The sequence below is a fragment of the Phyllostomus hastatus genome, unplaced genomic scaffold, assembly GCF_019186645.2.
Source record: "Phyllostomus hastatus isolate PE091 unplaced genomic scaffold, TTU_PhHast_1.1 phas_scaffold_200, whole genome shotgun sequence".
NCBI classification, from domain to species: Eukaryota; Metazoa; Chordata; class Mammalia; order Chiroptera; family Phyllostomidae; genus Phyllostomus; species Phyllostomus hastatus.
Genome location: NW_025334016.1, coordinates 2,923,008 through 2,944,776, shown reverse-complemented (window position 1 = coordinate 2,944,776; position 21,769 = coordinate 2,923,008). Strand labels below are relative to the sequence as shown.

General features: G+C 37.8%; 1 protein-coding gene across 2 annotated transcripts in view; it reads left to right on the top strand.

The window, feature by feature from the left end:
- SRPX (sushi repeat containing protein X-linked) overlaps positions 1-18,969 on the top strand; it is an 89,104-nt gene extending 70,135 nt beyond the window's left edge. For both annotated transcript variants that reach the window (XM_045860617.1, XM_045860618.1), the window contains 3 exons: positions 340-473; positions 2,787-2,908; positions 18,426-18,969. In XM_045860617.1, the coding sequence (XP_045716573.1) occupies positions 340-473; positions 2,787-2,908; positions 18,426-18,609 (440 nt within the window). In that variant the 3' untranslated portion in view covers positions 18,610-18,969. The remainder of the gene's footprint in view (positions 1-339; positions 474-2,786; positions 2,909-18,425) is intronic.
- Positions 18,970-21,769: the final 2,800 nt, after the last annotated feature.

Below are 21,769 nucleotides of genomic sequence, written 5' to 3'. Positions count from 1 at the left end.
TCTTCTAAAGCATTTGGGGGAGCCCAGCCCTGCCAACACTTTGACTCTAGCCCAGTGAAACCATTTCCAAACTTCTGATGGCTAGGACTGCAAGAAAATACATCTGTGTGTGTTCAGGCACTAAGTTTCTGGTGGTTTGTCACAGCAGTAAGAGGAAAGTAATATACTTCCCACTCTTCTACCAGTACTTCTTGGGACCACCTCCTGAACAACTTCTCACAACTGAATCTTTATACCAGAGTCCACTTCTTACATATATGGTTCTGTGTGCCATCATAGGCTATATTGAGCCAGAACAAGTAGAGCATTTCTGACCTATCTGGCCCTTTCTAATTATAGCCATGAATGTCAATGTGGGCGTAAGAACAGCAGCTGCACTTCTGGATCAGTTTTATGAGAAAAGGAGGCTTCTTATTGTGTCTACACCCACAGCCCGAAACCTCCTCTACAGGCTGCAGCTTGGAATGCTACAGGTGAGTCCATGGGGTAAGGACAAGGAAGGGACCTTTAGCTGGGAGGATCCAGTCATTTCATTAAAAGTAAAGGCCAGCTTCAATGCCTAATCCGTTTGCTATGAGCTTCAGGATACTGGCACTTTAGAATTACCACTGTTCATTTCTGGTTCTGGGGCATAACCTGATTAGTGTTGATTCCCCAACATTAACCTAATCATTTTCCAACTAATACCATTAGTTTGTCTTCACTAATAAGCCTCACTGACATGCTGTCCAGGCCCAGCCAATAAACAATTGTCTTTACAGAACCTGTCTAGGATATGTCTGGGCTGGAGGTAATCAGTTGTTAGCCCAAAGAAGTTTGCTCAAAAGATAAGGGGAGTCCAGGAGCCCCCATGCCTCAGATTCTACCCCCAGTGAGCTTCTCCAACTCTCCCAGAGCTCCTCAGAGAGTGATGACCATCTTTAGAACACTGGTTCTCAAAGTCTGGTTCCTGGACTAGTGGCATCAGCATCAATTGGGAGCTCACTAGAAATGCAAATCCTCGAGCCCATTTCAGACTTACTGGATCAGAACCTATATTTTAATTAGACCAGGTGATTTCTAAGCACCTTAAAATCTGAAGAATACTTTTCTAGGAAATGTACCTTCTCAGGTGGGCAAATTTTGTAACTAAGTGAGGCAACCAGTATCTTTAAACAACAACAACAACTACAAATTGAAAAACTAGAACTTGCTTAATTTTTGTTGTTAAGCTGGTTTGCAATAAGAGTAGCCAACTTGACTGAATGCTAATGAGTCAGAATGTGCACTGGGTCATGGACACAGTGCTACACTTTTTTATTTGAGCAATATTTTATTTACTACAGTGAATGGAACTAAGTGTTTAGAACAATATTAGTTTAACAAAAGCTACAATTTTACTTCTCATTTAAGCATTAATACAATGAATGATAAGTCTTCATTCTCCTCATGTACTTGAAGGACTTCCCGTGAACTCTGAACAACCATACAAAGTTTTTCAGGCTTCTCAGATAGGAGCCCAATTCATTGTGTCTTTATCCTCAATCCCTGCCACCTTACCTCCATCCTTGTATTGCCTTGTCCTAGCTAGGGGACTTGCTCTTCAGGTAACACGAGCTCACACCACTCCACTCTTTGGGCAATTGGCCTTGCAGACTATATTCCATGATCATACATTTCCTGACCTCTTCTTATTCCAGAGATAAACTATTAAGTCAGACAGCTTGCTTTTCCTCTTTGTTGACAAACTATGGTTTTGTAGGTAAAATTTTATTGGAACACAGCAACACTCATTCATTTGTGCAGTGTCTGTGGGTGCTTGTGCACCACAGTGACACAATCGATTAGGACAGAGACCATCCAGTCCCACAGAGCCCAATGTATTTAACTATCTGGGCCTTTGCAGAAAAAATCTGCTGATTCCTGCCCTAGTCTAGCCCATTCATTTGCATACTAGCTAAAGTACCAATCAATAGGTTGGAAAAGATACTTGGCATCCAGGTGTTTGTATGTGACCTCTGCCCAGTCAATATATTTTAACCAGAGCCTTCCAGGGAAGTTTGATTGATTTAGGTGTTTCAGTTAGAATGATAAAAAAGTATATTTTTACCTTTTCTAACTTTTCCCCCCTGTCATCCCATATGGGGTTGTTTCAGTGGAATTGTAATTTAAAAAATGGTGTTCTAATAATTCAGGAGGTTCAAATTTCTTTTCCCATTTAGACAGATTCATATTATGTTACTTTTTGTTCCCTACTGCCATTGCTGCTCCTGATGTGAGACCTTCTGGCATGTGATTGAGTGGGCCACATTTCTGAGGCTCTTGCCAAGGGCTAGCTTAGAGAGCTGGAACCTTTCATCCTTGTTTCCTTGATGCATTTGGATGTGGGGAACATAGAGCAGAGGATGTGGAGGGTGGACACAAGATCAGATAGGGGGACTCTGGAAATAATCATCCCTCCTTGAAAAGACAAATTTAGAATCCTCTGGGGGTGGTCTTGGACACTTTCTAGGAAATTTGGCTCATGTAAGGTCTTAACCCATCTGGAAAGACAGAGACTGCTATTTTGCTTACGTTTTCAAAATCCCATTGCCAAGCCATTTCTGAATGATTTCTCTAGGAAGGTATTAAGGTTTTACAGCCACCAGTTTCACCCCAATTTTTTCAACTGTTTTCAAGACAGTGTGGAGTGGGCAAATAAACTTCCAAAAACAGACCAATTCTGTTTCTGTCAGTCTGTAGTTCAACATAGAAGTCTCTTTCTTTAGCCATGCTCATGCATTCCCTATTGTTTTTCTTTTTTACAGCAAGCACAGTGCAGCTTGGATCTTCGACATATCACCGTGGTAGAGCTGGTAGGCGTGTTCCCGACCCTTATTGGCAGAATAGGAGCAAAGATTATGCCTCCAGCCCTAGCTTTGCAGCTCAGGTAGGGGGACATCCTGTCCTTAAATTTTCTCCCTTATAAAAGTACTTTTTTTCTGATCAGTTTCCCTGATTTCTTTCTATTCAGTATTGATTCCAGGTAACTTTCAACGTTTAATTGCTTTTATTCTGGGAATATTATAGTCATGTTAGTTGGCATGTTGCTACTTATCCAAATGTATCATACAATAGGTAATTACCAGTGTTCTCTTATTTGACCCTCCAACCACATATTTTAACTTTGCCTTTGTTCTTTTTTTCTGCCTGGGGGGAATGGGATGGATAGAGGAGAACCTCCAAAAAAGACTTAAGCAATCCTTGGTCTTATTAAGAGGGTAGGCATCCAATGAGCCTTTCCAATCTTGGCCTCTTTTTCTTCCATACTTCCAGGACACTTGTCCATATCCCCATTTTAACACTTATATTTTATTTTGGGAATACTCACAAAGCCAGAACCATGGTGTTGCAGACTCTGAGTAATACTGCTTCCAAGAAGCAGAATTCAGCAGCCAAAAAGTAATTTCAGAACACCCAAAAAGTTTTATTTATATCTCTTGATCATCGTGAAAAAGAAAATTAGGCTAAAGCAAAACTGAAAATCTTTCTCACCAATCTTTTTCTCTCACACATTGTAAGGGACAGTGCAGATCTCTTCATTGCCTTTCAGGGTCCCAAGCTAATGGCAGCTCCACCATCTCATAGCATCAACATCCAGACTCATGGCTTCCAGATTTCTTCAAAAGGGGAAGAGAGAAAGTAAAAACAAACCATACTACTCTTTTATACTTCATGTTGAAAGCATAATATTGCTCTCTCTCCTAGCCCCTTGGCCAGGACTCATCACATGATTATGACTGATCTTCAGTGGAGGCTGGAAAATATAGTCTTTCTGTATTTCCAGGAAGAAGAAAATGAAATAACACTTGCTAAACCCTATCACAGATGTTGAAAGAGGGTCACAGAAATTCCTTGAGAGAGATAGAAATATGTCCTTAGCAAGTGATGTTATAGACCGACATAATAGTTTATCTCATTTCTTTATTTTCCATTTGCTTTTTGACCCATCCCATATTTTGTTTATATCTCTCTCCAACTAAAAAGAGTCACCCACCCAGGTAAAAAACTTAGAGGGTCAGGTATGGGAAAAAAGAAAAATAGAATACCCAAGTTCCCTTCATTTGAATGAAGGAGGGAGAAGTCTGGGTACACTCACAGGCATTTATGTTTTTGTCCTAGTGTACTTGCATCTAGCACCTCCTTTGAGATCTGTACCAGATCGTCTCAAAATTCACTACCCATCCATTGCAGAAAATACTCAAGGGGATTATTCTACATGAAACAAAGAATAGAAGGTCACAAAACTATGAGTAAGATCACCAACAAACTTACAGCACAAACAGGGATAATCTGTGACAACAAAAATGAAAAGGGGTGGGTGAAAGGTCTGAATTTGCAAAGGAGGATGAAGATCAGATGCATTCAAAAGAAAAAGGCCTGCTGTATATATGAAACTTTCTTTTTCATAAATAAACCTAATGGAAATCTCTCTCTCTCTCTCTCTCACACACACACACACACACACACACAAACAACTGAGACACATAACTTAAAAAGGGATAAAAGAGGTATGGAGTATCACCAAAAAAAATAAATAATAGGCAGAAACACAAAGGGGAAGAACCAATGCAGGCACAGAGCTATCAGAAAACAAGAAAATAAAATAAAATGACTATAAGAAATCCTCATACATCAATAATTATCCTAAATTTAAATGGACTGAATTCACCAATAAAAAGGCACAGAGTAGCAGATTGGATGAAAAAACAAAGCCCAACCACATGCTGCCTTCAGGAGACACATCTAATCTACAAAGACAACGATAGACTCAAAGTGAAAGGTTGGAAAATTATTTTCCAAGCAAATAGCATCCACAAAAAAGCAGGTGTAGCCATACTTATATCTGACTAAATAGATTTCAAGATAACAAAGGTAACAAGAGACAAAGATGGACATTTTATAATAATAAAGGACACTACATGAAGAAGATATAACATTTCTAAATATATATGTACCCAATCAGGGAGCATCAAACTATATAAAGCAACTACTAACAGAACTAAAGGGAGAAACTGACAGAAACACAGTCATAGTTGGGGACCTAAATAATCCATTGACAGTTTTAGATAGCCCAGACAGAAAATCAATAAAGAAATATTGGCCTTAAATGACACATTATATCAAACGGACATAACTGACATTTACAGAGCCTTTCATCCCAGAACATCAAATAATTCATTCTTCTCCAGTGCACATGGAACATTCTCAAGGACAGACCATATGTTGGGTCACAAAATTAGCTTCATCAAATTTAAGAAGATTGAAATCATACCAAGCATATTCTCTGACCACAATGCTTTGAAATTAGAAATCAACTGCAAAAAGGAAGTTAAGAAACCTATAAATATGTGCAGATTAAACAACATACTGCTAAAAATGACTGGGTCAAAGAAAAAATAAAAGGTGAGATCAAAAGATATAGAGAGACAAATGAGGATGACAATACAACATATCAAAACTTCTGGGATACAGCAAAAGCAGAAAGAAGAGGGAAGTTTATATCATTACAGGCCTACCTCAAGAAACAAGAGAAATCTTAAGTAAACAACCTAATATTACATCCTAAAGAACTTGGAAAAAAGAACAAAAACAACCCAAAGTCAGCAGAAGAAAGGAAATAATAAAAAATTCAAGTTGAATGAAATAGGGAACAAAAGAACTATACGAAAATTTAATACAACAAAAATCTGGTTCTTTGAAAAGATTAATAAAATTGGCAAACCCCTGGCTAGACTCACTACAGAAAAAAGAAAAGGCCCATATAAACAAAATCAGAAATGTAAAAGAAGTTACCACAGACATCACAGAGATACAAAGGATCACACAGGAATACTATGAAGGACTACATGTGACAAAATCAATAACCTAGAAGAAATGGATAAGTTCCTAGAAATATATAACCTTCCTACACTAAATCATGAAGAATTAGAGAATGTAAATAGACCAATCAGCAGTGAGGAAATTGAGGCAATCATCAAAATCTCCCCCAAGATAAAAGTCCAGGACCAGATGGCTTCACCAGTGAATTCTGTGAAACATTCAAGGAAGATTTAATGCCTGTACTTCTCAAAGTCTTCCAGAAAATTGAAGAAGAGGCAATACTTCCTAACATATTTTATGAAGCCAACACAATCGTGATACTAAAACCTGGCAAGGATATCACAAAAAAGAAAACTACAGAATGATATCTGTGGTGACAGATCCAAAATTCCAAAACAAATCAAATACAACAATACATTAAAAAATCATAGATCACGATCAAGAGGGATTTGTTCCAGGGCATAGGGATGATCCAACATACACAAAATGATCAATGTGATATACCACATTAACAAAACAAAGGATAGAGATCATATAATCTTATCAATAGGTGCAGAAAAAGTATTCAATAAGATATAACATCCATTTAAGATTAAAACACTTGGAGGGGGGAAAGATGGCGGCTTTACTCTAGGCAGCATGATTCTGGGCTTCTGTGAAGAGGAGGAAAACTCCTGGATCGGTGGAGGAACAGAGCAAGTGGCCTAGGTTACCAAAACATTTTTTAAAACAGGACATCAAAAATTATTGCAATCATTGAAAAACCAGATGGTAAGGAGACTGCTTCAGGACAAAAGGGACCCAGGAATCAGCGCGGGGACCAGGGGTTTGCAGTCCCCAGGCCCGGTGCTCCCTGGTCTGCCTCAGGCCTCCCGGGAGAGGGGAGTCGCTGCTCCCTCCCCTGAATATGGGGGTTGAGCAACACCAGGGGAGAACTTGTTGCTTGAAGGCACAGAGAGGGCAGTTGGACTGGGGAAAAAAAATCACCCAAGGACTGTGAACACCCACCCAGAGCCCTGGGAGAAGTGAGTGCCTCCAGCCGGAACGACCAGGGGCAGCCTGGAAGAGGCCCCGCACCCCTAGCCTGGTGGGAGTGTGGATCAGTGGAAAACCCAGACATAGCAGCCCCTATCGAGGAAAGGGCGCGGGCGTTCTCAGGTTTCTGGAGCCTGCGGTGCTGAACTGTGGAAGCATGCGCCCCATCGGGAATCCTGACTCTCGCGCTGTGAACCCGGAAGGGACGCGGCACTTAGTGCATTCCTAGAGCCCGAAACTCAAAAATTTGGTGGATGGGCGCGCTCTTTTATGATCCCCAGAGATGGCACAGTGAGTCCCAAAACATCACAGGTGCTTCCTGAGATCATACAGTTGGAACCCTGCGGGGACCCCGGAGCCCGGGAGAACATGGCAGTGAGCTCCTGAGAGCGAGCATGCTCGGGAGCGCCCAGGGTCCTGTAGGGGAAAGTCACATTGGTCCTGGGGATAGTACCTGAGACACTCACTGAGATTTGGCTGGGAAGAATGATAAAAGTTTCAAATGTCCCTCAGCCATCTGAAGCCAGCAAGATCAGAAAAACTGGTCTGGCCAGTTAGAAACCAACAAGAGGTTGTTTTGTTTGTTTTGTTTTGTTTTGTTTTTGTGGCTGTTGGTTGATTGATTTTATCTTGTGTTTTAATTTATTTTATTTTTCAATTCTTATTATTTTTATATCTCTCAATCCCTTATGTTTCTCTTCCATTCATCCTAGTATTATTCCTTCCACTCCAAATTTATCTAGCCTGCACTCCATCTTCTGCTTTTTTTCCTTTTTTTTTGTTTTTTTTTTAATCTTGCAAGTTACTGTAAATTTGTATTATCTTTTTCTCACTCTTCTGACATTTTTTATTTTAATAGTATTTTGGTATTCTTTTTCTTTCTGTATAATCATCTGTGCTTGGCTGGTTATACTGCCATTTGATAGGTTCCCCCTGGTATCTAACTCACAGTGTGTTGATAATTTACTATCCTTCATCTGTGTTCCATTAATACACCTCTCAAGGTTCTATATTCCTTATTCCTGTTATCTAGATCTCATCAATTCTGCCACAAGACTGTTGCTTTACTATTACTGTTAATACCACCTAGTTCATACAATTGTAAATACTACTCAACACGCCTACCTGATCTCAGCCCACTTTACAATGTCCTGAACTACACTATTGTGGAGGTTGTCTCTATTCTTTTACACACTACTCCTATTTACTAATCTTTATTTCAACCCTACCTTAGAATCTGACCTCCCACAGCTTCACAGCTTACTAGTTCCAACTAACAATCCTTTCATCCCCAATAAGAGTCTTGCCTTCTTTCTATCCTTTCTAAAATGTGTCTAGTGGGGTGGAGGATCATGGTTAACACTATAAGGAGCCAAAGGATAACCCATCTCTTCTCTACTGGCTGCTAATGTAAATATCATAGTATACTGTCTTGCTGTCTTAAACCATTTTGCCTTACTCCTCCAACTGATCACAAAAAAGAGTAGGGGGAAGTTGTGAACACCAGGATACTCGAAGGAGACTGCACCACTGAATCTCACACGTATTCTACCACAGAAGTTCACACTATAATTACAGGGAACCAGAACAGATCAATTTAAGAAACACAGGCTAACAAGAAGGAACCCACGAACAATGAGAAAACAAAGAAACAATCCCCAATTGAAGGGAAAGGAGGAAGCCTCAGGCAAAATGCTAAATGAAATAGAGGCAACTCAACTAACAGATAGTGAGTTCAAAATAATGATTATCAGGAAGTTCAATGAACTCACAATGAGCTATGAGAAACTAGATGGAAGCTACAACAATCTCACTGCAAACTATATAAACATGAAAGAGGAAATAGAAATGCTCAACAAGGACCAAGAGGAAATGAAGAATGCCATTTCTGAACTGAGGAACACAGTAGAAGGAATGAAAAGCAGGATTGATGAAGCAGAAGATTGGATTAGCGAGCTAGAGAACAAAGTAGAAAACAACACCCAGAAAGAGCAAGAAAAGGAAAAGAGGCTCAGAAAGAATGAAGAGGGATTAAGAGACATGCAAGACAATATGAAACGTAACACTATCCGTATAATAGGGATACCAGCAGAAGAAGAAGAAGAGCAAGGGATAGAAAACCTATTGAAAAAGTAATGATGGAAAACTTCCCTAACTTGAAGAGAGAAAAATCACACAAATACAGGAAACACAGAGAGTCCCAATCAAGAGGAACCCAAAGAGGCCCACCTCAAGACACATCATAATTAAAATGGCAAAACTTCAAGACAAAGAGAGAATCCTAAATGCAGCAAGGGAGAAACAGGAAGTAACATACAAGGGAGCCCCAATAAGGCTAACAGCTGACTTCTCAATGGAAACACTTCAAGCCAGAAGAAAATGGCAAGAAATACTCCAAGTAATGAGAACCAGAGGTCTGCAACCAAGGCTACTTTACCCAGCAAGGCTCGCAATCAAGATAGAAGGCCAAATAAGAAGCTTCCCAGACAAAAGAAGTCTAAAAGAATACACCTCCACCAAACCAGCTCTGCAAGAGATGCTAAAGGGACTGCTTTAAGGAAAGGAAGGAAAAGAGAGAGAGAGGAACACTCGTACATATAAGACAATGAATAAGTACCTATCAATAATAACCTTAAACGTAAATGGATTAAATGCTCCAATCAAAAGACATAGAATAGCTGAATGGATAAGAAAAAATGACCCACATATATGCTGCCTACAAGAGACCCACCTCAGGATAAAAGACCTGCACAGGCTGAAAGTGAAGGGCTGGAAACAAATCTTCCAAGCAAATGGACAGGAAAAAAAAAGCCGGGGTAGCAATACTCATATCAGACAAAATAGACTTCCAAAAAAGGTCCATAAAGAGAGACCCAGAAGGTCACTTCATAATATTCAAGGGAAGAATCCACCAAGAAGACATAAATATTGTAAATATATATGCACGCAACATAGGAGCGCCCAAATACATAAAGAAAATCTTAGAGGACTTCAAGAAAGATATGGACAGCAACACAGTTATAGTGGGGGATTTTAACGCCCCACTATCAAAAATGGACAGATCTTTCAAACAAAATATCAACAAAGATATTGTGGAATTGAACAATACCCTTGATGAAATGGGCTTTACTGATATATACAGAGCCCTCCATCCAAAAGAAGCTAAATACACATTCTTTTCAAATGTACACGGAACATTTTCAAAGATTGACCACATGATAGGACACAAAACAAACCTCAAGAATTTCAAGAAAATTGAAATCATACCAAGCATTTTCTCGGACCACAAGGTACTGAAGCTAGAAACCAACTCGAAGGAAAAAAACCCAAAACACTCAAAATCATGGAGATTAAATAGCATGCTATTAAACAATGAATGGGTCAAGAATGATATTAGGGAAAAAATCAAAAGGTTTCTGGAAACAAATGAAAAGGAACTCACAACAACCCAAAACTGATGGGACACAGCCCAGGCAGCCCTGACAGGGAAGTTCATAGCGATACAGGCCCACCTAAAAAAGTTAGAAACATTCCAAACAAACAACCTAACCCTACATCTACAAGAACTCGAGGAACAACAATAAAGACAGCCCAGCGCAAGCAGAAGGAAGGTAATAACCAAGATCAGAGCAGAATTAAATGACATAGAGACTAAAAGCACAATTCTAAGGATCAATGAATCCAAGAGCTGGTTCTTTGAAAAGATAAACAAAATTGGCAAGCCTTTAAGCAGGTTCATCAAGACAAAAAGAGAGAAGACCCAAATAAACACAATCAGAAATGAAAGAGGAGAGATTACAACAGATACCACAGAAATACAAAGGATAGTAAGAAATTACTATGGAGAACTGTATGCCAAGAAATTTGAAAACCTAGGTGAAATGGACAACTTTCTAGAAAAATATAATCTTCCAAAACTCAATGAAAAAGAAGCAGAAAGCCTGAACAGACCAAGAACAACAAAAGAAATTGAAGCAGTAATCAAAAAACTCCCAACACGCAAAAGCCCTGGACCAGATGGTTTCACAGGAGAATTCTACAAAGCATTTAAAGAAGAGCTAACCCCTATCCTTCACAGACTATTCCACAAAATCCAAAAAGATGGGAGACTCCCGAACTCTTTTTATGAGGCCAGCATCATCCTAATCCCCAAACCAGATAAAGACACAACAAAGAAAGAAAACTTCAGGCCAATATCACTGATGAACATTGAGGCTAAAATCCTCAACAAAATACTGGCAAACCGCATCCAACAATACATTAAAAAGATCATACACCATGACCAAGTGGGATTCATTCCAGGGATGCAAGGATGGTTCAATATTCGCAAATCAGTACATGTAATACATCACATAAACAAAAGCAAAGACAAAAACCACATGATCATATCAATTGATGCAGAAAAAGCATTTGATAAGATACAGCACTCATTTATGATAAAAACACTCGGCAAAGTGGGAATAGAGGGAGCATTCCTCAAAATAATAAAGGCCATATATGAGAGACCTACAGCCAACATCATTCTTAATGAGAAAAAATTAAAATCTTTTCTACTAAGATCAGGAACAAGACAAGGCTGTCCACTTTCACCACTTCTATTCAATATAGTACTGGAAGTTTTAGCCACAGCAATCAGACAAAAAAAAAAAGAAATAAAAGGCATCCAAATCGGAAGGAGGAAACAAAACTGTCACTGTTTGCAGATGACATGATAGTGTACATAGAAAATCCTATAGACTCCACAAAAAAACTTCTTGATCTAATGAATGAATTTGGCAAAACAGCGGGATACAAAGTCAATATCCAGAAATCAAAGGCATTTCTGTACACCAACAATGAAACAGCAGAAACAGAGATCAAGGAAAAAATCCCATTTGAAATAGCAAAAAGAAAAATAAAATATCTAGGAATAAACCTAACCAAAGAGGTAAAAGACCTGTATTCAGTAAACTACATAACACTCAGGAAAGAAATCAAGGAAGACACAGACAAATGGAAACATATACCGTGTTCATGGATTGGAAGAATTAATATCATCAAAATGTCCATACTACCCAAAGCAATTTACACATTTAATGCAATTCCTATTAAAGTACCAATGGTACATTTCACAGACATAGAACAAACACTTCAAAAATTTATATAGAATCATAAACGACTCTGAATGGCTGCTGCAATTTTGAGAAAGAAGAGTAAAGTAGGAGGGATCACAATACCTGACACTAAAGTATACTACAAGGCCACTGTAATCAAAACAGCCTGGTACTGGCATAAAAACAGGCACATAGACCAATGGAACAGAACAGAGGGCCCAGAAATAAACCCAAGTCTCTATGGTCAATTAATATTTGACAAAGGAGGCAGCAACATCAAATGGAGTAAAAATAGCCTCTTCAAAAAATGGTGTTAGGAGAATTGGACAGCCACGTTCAAAAAAATGAAACTTGAGCACCAACTTACACCATATAGAAAAATAAATTTAAGGTGGATAAAAGACTTAAATATAAAACGTGACACCATTAAAGTCCTAGAGGAGAACGTAGGTAGGAAAATCTCAGGTATTTCACAAAGAAACTTTTTTACTGACTTGTTCCCTAGAGCAAGGGACATAAAGGAAAGAATAAACAAATGGGACCTCATCAAAATGAAAAGCTTCTGCACAGCTAAAGAAAACAGTATCAAAATAAAAAGAGAACCAACTGTATGGGAAAACATATTTGCCAATGATACCTCAGACAAGGGTTTAATCTCAAAAATATATAAAGAACTTACACGACTCCACTCTAAGAGACAAGGAATCCAATTAAAAATGGGCAGAGGACTTGAACAGACACTTCTCCAAGGACATACAGAAAATCCAAAGACACATGAAATGATGTTCAATATCACTAGCTATCAGAGAGATGCAAATTAAAACCACAATGAGATACCACTTCACACCAGTCAGAATGGCCATCATAAACAAAGCAACAAACAACAAGTGTTGGAGAGGTTGTGGAGAAAAGGGGGTCCCTAGTGCACTGTTGGTGGGACTGCAGACTGGTACAACCACTATGGAAAGCAGTATGGAACTTCCTCAGAAAACTAAAAATGGATCTGCCTTTTGACCCAGCAATTCCACTGCTGGAACTCTATCCTAAGTATACTAAAACACCAATCCAAAAGAACCTATGCATCCCAATGTTCATAGCAGCACAATTTACAATAGCTAGATGCTGGAAGCAACCTAGATGCCCATCAGTAAATGAATGGATCAAAAACTATGGTACATTTACACAATGGAATTCTAGGCAACAGAAAGAAAGAAGGAGCTCCTACCCTTTGCAACAGCTTGGATGGAGCTGGAAAACATTATGCTAAGTGAAACAAGCCAGGCAGTGAAAGACAAATACCATATGATCTCACCTTTAACAGGAACCTAAATAACAAAACAAAGAAACAAGCAAAATATAACCAAAGACACTGAAATAGAGGACAGGCTGACAGCGACCACAGGGGAGAGAAGAGGGAATTTCAGGGGATAATGGGAAGGGTTCACGGTAACAAATTTAAAGGACACTTGGACAAAAACTAGGGGGAGGGTTGTAATGGGAGGGAAGTGGGGAGGGTTGGGTGGGTGGGCTGCATTGGGAGTAAGAGGAAGAAAACTGTACTTGAACAATGATTAAAATAAAATTTAAAAAAAAAGAAAAAAGGGAATAATCTTACCTAGTTGGAATGTTTGCTCTCTGTCATTAGCGTTCTTATGTTTAGCCAATGTATTACTGAATCTTCTTATATGACATTTAAGAGATTTTTATGGGTATTTTCAAACACAGATAAAACAAATATCACAATGAAACCTCATACACACTACCGACTTTGACAATTATCCACATTTTGCCAATACAGTTTTACATACATCCTCAAAAAAAAAAAAGATTAAAACACTCAATAATGGATATAGAAGGAAAGTAACTCAACAAAATAAAGACCACATATGACAAATCCTCTGCTAATCTCATACCCAATGGTGAAAAACTGAAAGCTTTTTCTTTAAAATCAGGAACAAGACAAGGATGCCCACTCTCACCACTCTTATTCAACACAGTTCTGAAAGTCCAAGCCAGAGCAATCAGGCAAAAGAGAAAAATAAAAGGCATCCAAAGTTGGAATGAAGAAGAAATGGTTTCATTTTTTGAAATTGGCATGATTCTGTAGATAGAAAACCCTAAATATTCTACCAAAAACTATTAGAAACAATACACAAATACTGTACAGTTGCAGGATTCATAATTGATATACAAAAATCCACTGCTTTCCTGTATACTAACAATGAAATCTAATAAAAAGAAAACAATTCCTTTTGCAAATGCAACAAAAAGCATAAAATACCTTGAATAACAAAGGATTTGAAGGACCTAAATACTAAAAACTACAAAGCATTATTAAAAGAGGTTGAAAAAGACACAGTGAAATGGAAATAAATTCCATTCATGGTTTCAAAGAACCAACATAGTTAAAATGGTCATATTACTGAAAGCAATATACAAATTTATGTAATCCCCATCAAAATCACAATGACTTTTTTAAAGAAATAGAATGAAGAAAATTATCAGATTTGTATGGAACCACAAAAGACCCTGAAGAGACAAAGCAATTCTGAGAAAAAAGAATGAAGCTAGAGGTGGTATCACAGTACCTGACTTCAAATTATACTACAGAGCAATGATAATCAAAATAACATGGTATTGCCAGCAAAACATATGCACAGACTAATGGAACAGAATTGGGAGCCCAGAAATAAAACCATATATACATGGGCAAATAAATTTTGATGAAGGAGCCAAAAACATACAATGGAGAAAAGAAAGCCTTTTCAATAAATGGTGCTGGGAAAATTGGAGGGCCACATATTTCTAAATAAGCAACAGCTTCATAAGAGCTACTTTGAGAATTTTTATTATAAATTTTCATGTTTATTTAGAACTACATGTTTATACCCTATGTAAATGATTTTTTAAAAACCTATTGCAGAATTTTCTAAATGTTTCTTTCGGATACACACACACACACACACACACACACACACACACACACAATAAGGGATCTTTATAAAATCTTGATATTTTAAACTGTTTAAATTTGAAGAACAGGAAAAAAATCTGATTTATGAAAATTTCTGTCATTCGGGCTTTGTGTTTTGGGGCTATTGTAGACTTCTGTAAGCTGAGGATGATTTAAGCAACAAATAAGTTATACAAATGAAATATGCAGTAGTTATCAAATTTTAGCCTGCCTCGGAATCCCTTGGAGGGCTGTTAAAACACAGAGTGCTAGGCTCCACCCCCAGAGTTTGTGATTCAGTAGGTTTAGAATGTGGCCTGACAAATTGCATTTCTAGCAAGATCCCAGGTGTTGCTGATGCTACTGGTCTAGGGACCACACTGGGAGAACCGCTGGCCCTAGTGTTTTACCAAAGGCTTCACAATTGATTTAGAAATAGGAATTTCTCAAAGCAGCCTATAAAAAGAGAATAAATCATTACTATGTAGCCAAAAGATAGTCCAGGTAAATATCATACATAAAAGATTCTTCACATGCATTACCTAAGAGAATCTGTGTTAGGCCTCATGTCCCCTTTATCAGACCTGTCAGTGAGGAACAAGGGTTTGGGCTAATGGAAGTTTTGTTTCTTTGAATTCCACCCTAGAGTCTAGAAGAAAAGAACCACTTTAAACAAAGAAGGGGAAGCAAGACAGAGGAGAGGAAGAATGCCTGGAGAATTTAAAAATTCTCTTGTATGTTTGGAATACTATTTCCAAATAGCACTCACTGAAGCCATGATAAATTAGTTGAAGGTCAGCATCATAAAGGAAAGGGTGGGTGCCTGGTGTTGCAAGATCAGCACTTACCTGCCTTCTTGCTCTCATTTCCTTTATATCTGGATGTATGAGCTAATTCATGTTCCCTAGAGTAATTTTCTAGGAATATCAAGGATGATAGGGACTAAGAATGCAATAAGTTTTATATCCATATCATATTTTAAGGTATAATTGACATATACCATTATTAGTTTGAGGTGAATAGCATAATTATTTGATATTTGTATATATTATAGGATTATCTCAAATAGTCTATAAACATCTGTCACCATATATAATTGAAAAACTATTTTTTCTTGTAATGAGAATTTTTAAGATTTACTTTCTTAGCAACTTTGAATATGTAATGCAGTTTTATTAACTATAATTGCCATTTTTCAGTTTGCAACAGACCTGCAGTGGCTCATGTCTTGTTGGTTTTCAAAGCTAGATGTTTACAGGGCTCGTCTCTCAGATGCGGATCTTAAAAGCTGGGGTACCTGATGTGGGGTACAGACGCTTCACTCATCAGGGGGAATCTCTCAATTTTGAGTTTCCTCCAAATTGTGGGTCATCATGCTGGGGTAGGTGGTTTATGGTGAAACTGTCTCAGCCTTTTCTACCAGCTCATATGTAGTTTCCTTCTTGTTCACTTAATAGGCTGAATCACTCTACTAGTTTTAAGGTGTTTTTTTCCAGAGGAAATTGTTCCATATGTAGTTGTAGATTTGGTGTGTCTGTGGGATAAGGTGATTCAGGATCTTCCTATGTCACCATCTTGAATCAGAACCTCCCATAGTATTTTTTGAGTATGGAGAGTTTTCTAGTAGATTCTCCAGGAAGAACATATTTCAATCTGATGACAGACCTTTGTGTAACTATGACATACCACTGGCACCAGCTCTCATCTCCTGGAGTGTCTGATCACTCATCCCTGAGATTTGTGGTCTCTTGGCCATAATGGGATGCATTTCTGTGCTTGTGCCTAGCTTGTGGATCTATCTACTTATCTTTTCCTCTGGTGGTTTTCTCTCTGTGTGTTTTATGTGAATCAAGGCACAAGGCTCACATGATGAATGTGTATGGTAGCAGATTGTGGCACCATGGGAGGCATTTCTATCCTGGGCTAATAAGCACTATAACATCAAATGTACCAATTCATCATTGATTACACTATCCCACAGGCTCTAGAGACCACAACATTGCTTAGCCCTTTTCTCTCTCAACCTGCTTACTTGCCAATGCTTCTGTTTCCTGGGACCACCCCCCACCCTGGGCTAGGATTTCTCCCTCACCAAAAAACTAGATACTTCTCTTCTTAAAGACACAGAGAAGTTTAGTTGTCCATTCTCACCTGACTTCATGGTCTACATTCATCATTAAATACTGGACTTCTTCATTAAAGCACCTCTGGAAAGAATCTGCACCTGACCTCCCTTCTTACCATTGCAGGAAACATGGAAGAAACACTGCAGTGTTGTCTCTTTTATTTCTAGTCACTAGAAGTGGAATAGTAATTTAGCTTCTCAATGGGATAAAATATAAATTATTCCCGTGTCCCAACAAACTCCTTCTTAAAAAGCAGAAGAAAGTGTAGTCAGTTTGGATTTTGAATGATTTTTTTGATCCATTTGTTTGAGACAAAAATTATTTTAAATCCAGATGGCAGTATATGTTCTGCCTCACACATGATCTCAAGATATCTAAACTAAAAAGCAAAATCTGGATAAGAGCCTGAGCAGGCTCATTTTTTCACTGGGCTCAGCTAATCCATCTGTTTGCTTTCTTTGGCTCTCTTCATCTAAACATGTTTGCATTGATGTAAAAATAATATTTTTGACAGTTTGAATTCTAGTGAAATATAATACAAAAAATCAGACCTTTGAAACCAAATTGAATTATTTTTTGAATTATTTGAGGTACAAATTATAATAACCAAGTCAATATACTAAGGGTATAGACCAAGTTCAAACCCCGCTAACTGTTATCCTGAGCTGGCTACTGAATGGACCAGAACTACAAAATCTAGAAACCTATATCAATCAGCTTCACCTAGTCCAGGCTTTTTCAACCTTGGCATTATTGCCATTCGGTAGTGGATAATTCTTTTTTGGGGGGAGTGGTTGTCCTGTGTATTGGAAGATGTTAAGAAGCATCCCTGGCCTCTCTCCAAATGTGACAGCAAAAAATGTGTCCAGACATAGCCAAATGTCCCCTGTGGGGCAAAATCTCCCCTGTTGATAACCACTTACTTAGTACTGGTGCATATGTGGTTGTGCAAACCTAGTCTGCAAAGTTGTATTGACTCCAGTTTAATGTAAAATATCTGTTAGTATTGTACATGACTTGTGGCAACTATTGGTGCATAGCACCATTGCAGGCCTAATGACTTTCTGATGATTATAACCTAAAGCAGTGCTACTCAATATTTTATGTGCATGCCAGTCATCTGGGGATCTTACTAATAATGAAGATTCTAATTCAGTAGATTTGGGGTAGAGTGTGGGAATTTCCATTTCTAACATGATCCCATGTAACTCTGCTGATCCAAAGAACCACACTTTGAGTAGCAAGGGTCAAAAGGTTAATTAAGTCCTTTGTGGCATTGAGCTTTTCTCTGAACACTGTGTCACTATAGGGCTCTGGATGGTCCACTAGAACCCCTGGGGGTCAGGTTTGACATATTCTTCTCTTTTTCTGCCATAGGTTGTTGCTGCGAATCCCACTTTATTCCTTCAGCATGGTGCTAGTAGATAAGCATGGCATGGACAAGGAACGCTATGTCTCCCTGGTGACACCTGTGGCCCTCTTCAATCTGATTGACACTTTCCCCTTGAGAAAAGAGGAGATGGTCCTGCAAGCTGAAATGGGGCAAACCTGTAACACCTGATGTGATGGTTCCTCTCTCTGCAGTTCCTCTTCTCTTTCTACATAGTGATATGCACATGGAAAGGCCTTAAAAATATCCTTGATGTACAGATTTTTATTTGTAATTTTTAAAGTCTATTTTATTATGACCTTTCTTTGCACTTAAAAATTAGCACAATGCTTTTTGAACTTCGAAGAGTTCAAAAAATGATATATTTACTATTTCTAACTCTCTTTACTCCATGATGGCTGGTTAATTTTGTAGAGAAATTAAAAACCACAGTCATACACATCCTTTCAATATGTTATTCAGTGTGACAGGTAACTTTTCTTACATCTTTTTTTATATAAAACTTTTACCAATAAAATATTGTGGAGCAAATTCATTAAAACCCATTTTGTTTTTCAAGCACCAGCCATACTTAGTGTAGTCAGTGGTTTTAGGACTGCTTTTTTGTGGTGTTTTAAGAATAGAAAAAGTAGCAGCATCACCAGATGCAGAAGCAACCTCTCTCACTTTTTTTCATCATCTATCAGAGAAGATGAAAAGTGAAAGGGGTGAGTGAAAGTATGCCAGGCCACTTTGGCTGCAACTGGATGGTCCCATTGCTCTTCAACAATGCTCCAGACTTCCAAAGAGAGACTTCCCTGACTTAGGGGAGGGAAAGGAAGAAGGCAGACAAAGAGAGCTGAAGGAAGAATGCCTTTCCTGCTGTCTGCCCCAGGATTCCAGCAAGAGATCTGCCCATGGACCTCTGAGAAACCCCTTCCCACTCAAAGATCCCCCTAACAGGCCTTGGGTAAACCCAAAGCCCCAAGTTAGCACACACCTCCCCCTACTCTAGCACCACCTAGTTTTTCTTTTCCACACCAGCTTTGCTATTTGTAATTCCAACCTTAGGGATGAGTCAGCTTTCATAAGAGAAACCAAAAATTTTTGCTATAGTACATTCTAGAAAACAAAAGGAGGGCTCTTAGCTACTAACCTGTTGAACTGTTAGAAGGAAACAAAGTATGTAAACAAAGCTTTACCGAAATAAGAAAGGTGTTCCCTACTTCAAATGTGGCAACAGAAGCATACTATATCAAACACTATGAAAAGTCATGATTATATAGTACTAAAATAAGAAAATGCCAATCTCCAGCAACCAAACCCAAAGACATGAGATATTACAATCTAACTGATAAAGAATTCAATATAGCTGTTAGGAAGAAATTCAATGAGCTATAAAAACTCAAAAAGGCAATTCAATGAACTTAGGAATAAAATTAATTAACAAAAAGGGTACTTTACCAAAGAGAATGAAATTCTAAAAAAATCACCAAACAAATTCTGGAACTGAAGAACTCAATAAAGGTGAGGAAAAACACATTAGAAAGCACTGGAAACAGAGCAAATCAGATGGAAGAGAAAAAAAGCAAGATCAAGGACAGGAATTTAAAAATGATTCAGGTAGAAGAGGGGAGATCATTTAGATTTTAAAATAGTGAAGAAGCCCTACGAGAACTATCAGATTTGATTAGAAAAGCAATCATAAGATAAATAGGTATGCCAGAAGGAGAAAAGAGGGAGAAGGGAGCAGTGAGTTTATTTAAAGAAATAATAGCTGAGAAAGGTATTTCCTAAATCTGGGGAAGGGATGGATCTGCAAGTCCATGTTGCTAATAGAACACATTATTATCTCAGTGCCAAAAGACCTTCTCCAAGACACATTATAATAAAGTTGTCAAAAGTCAATGATAAAGAATTGTAAAGGCGCTAGTGAAAAGAAGTCAGTAAATTATAAATGAACTCCCCCTACCCCCATTTGGCTATCAGCAAATTTCTCAAAAGAAACTCTACAAGCCAGGAGAGGTTAATATATTCAAAGTATTGAAAGATGAAATTGCTAGCCAAGAATACTCTATCTGGCAAAGTTATCCTTCAGATATGGAGAAATAAATGTTTTCCCAGACAAACAAAAGCCAAGGAGTTTACTACCACTACATCTGCCTTGCATGAAATGTTTAAAGGAGCTCTTAAAGCTGAAAAGCTGACAGCATACAAAACTGATTAAGGTGACAAATAGACAAAATTAGAAAACGTAACCTCTTTTACAATAGTAAAAGTAAAGAACAATTATTAAACAATTATAATTAAATAATTGATTTAATTAATTGTATAATTAAACAATTATAGCATAAAAGTAAAAGTAAAGAACATTAAAAATAGCTGCAACTACTAATTCAGTAAAGCAATCATAGCATAAAGAGATAACTTGTGACATCAAAGACAAATGTGGAGGAATAAAAGAATGGAACCATTTAAAGGCAAGTGAAGATAAATTTCTATCAGCAGAAAAAGGATTTTATTCATTAAATGTATCATGCAAACTTCATAGTAACCACAAGTAAATATCTAAAGCTGAGACAGAAAACATAAAAAGGAAAATTGCCGTGGAAAACCACCAAGTTACAAAGGTATACAGAAACAGAAGGAAAAAAGAAAAAATGGAGAGACAAAATAAGCAGAAGACAAAATGTAAAATAGCAGTAGTAAATCCTTGCATATCAACAATCACCATAAATATAAATGAAACTCACCAATCAAAAAGCACGGAGTAGCTCTCTGGGTTTTTAAAAAACATGACATAACTCTATGCTACCTACAGAAGATTCATTTTCAGCTCTAAAGATACACATGGGCTCAAAGTGAAGGGATGGATGATATTTCAAACAAGCAGAAGTCAAATGAAGGCAAGCTTAACCATACTTATATCAGATAAACTAGGTGTGAAGCCAAAAATGCTAACAAGAGAGAAAGATCATTATATAAGTATAAAAATGTCAATACATCAAGGAGATATAACAATCAAATATGTTCACTGCCAACAACTAAGCACCAAAATATATTAAGCAAATGTGAATATATCTTAAGGGAAAAAATGACAATATTACAACACTAGAGAATTTCAATACTCTACCATCAGCAACAGATGTATCATCCAGATAGGAAATCAACATGAAACATTAGATTTGAACTATACTTTAGAAAAGATAGACTTAACAGACATATAAAGAATATTCCATCCCCAAATGGAATACACATTCTTCACAAACGCAGATAGAAAATTCTCTAGGATAAATCATATGGTAGGACACAAAATAAATCTTAGCAAATTTAAGAAGGTGAAATCATACCA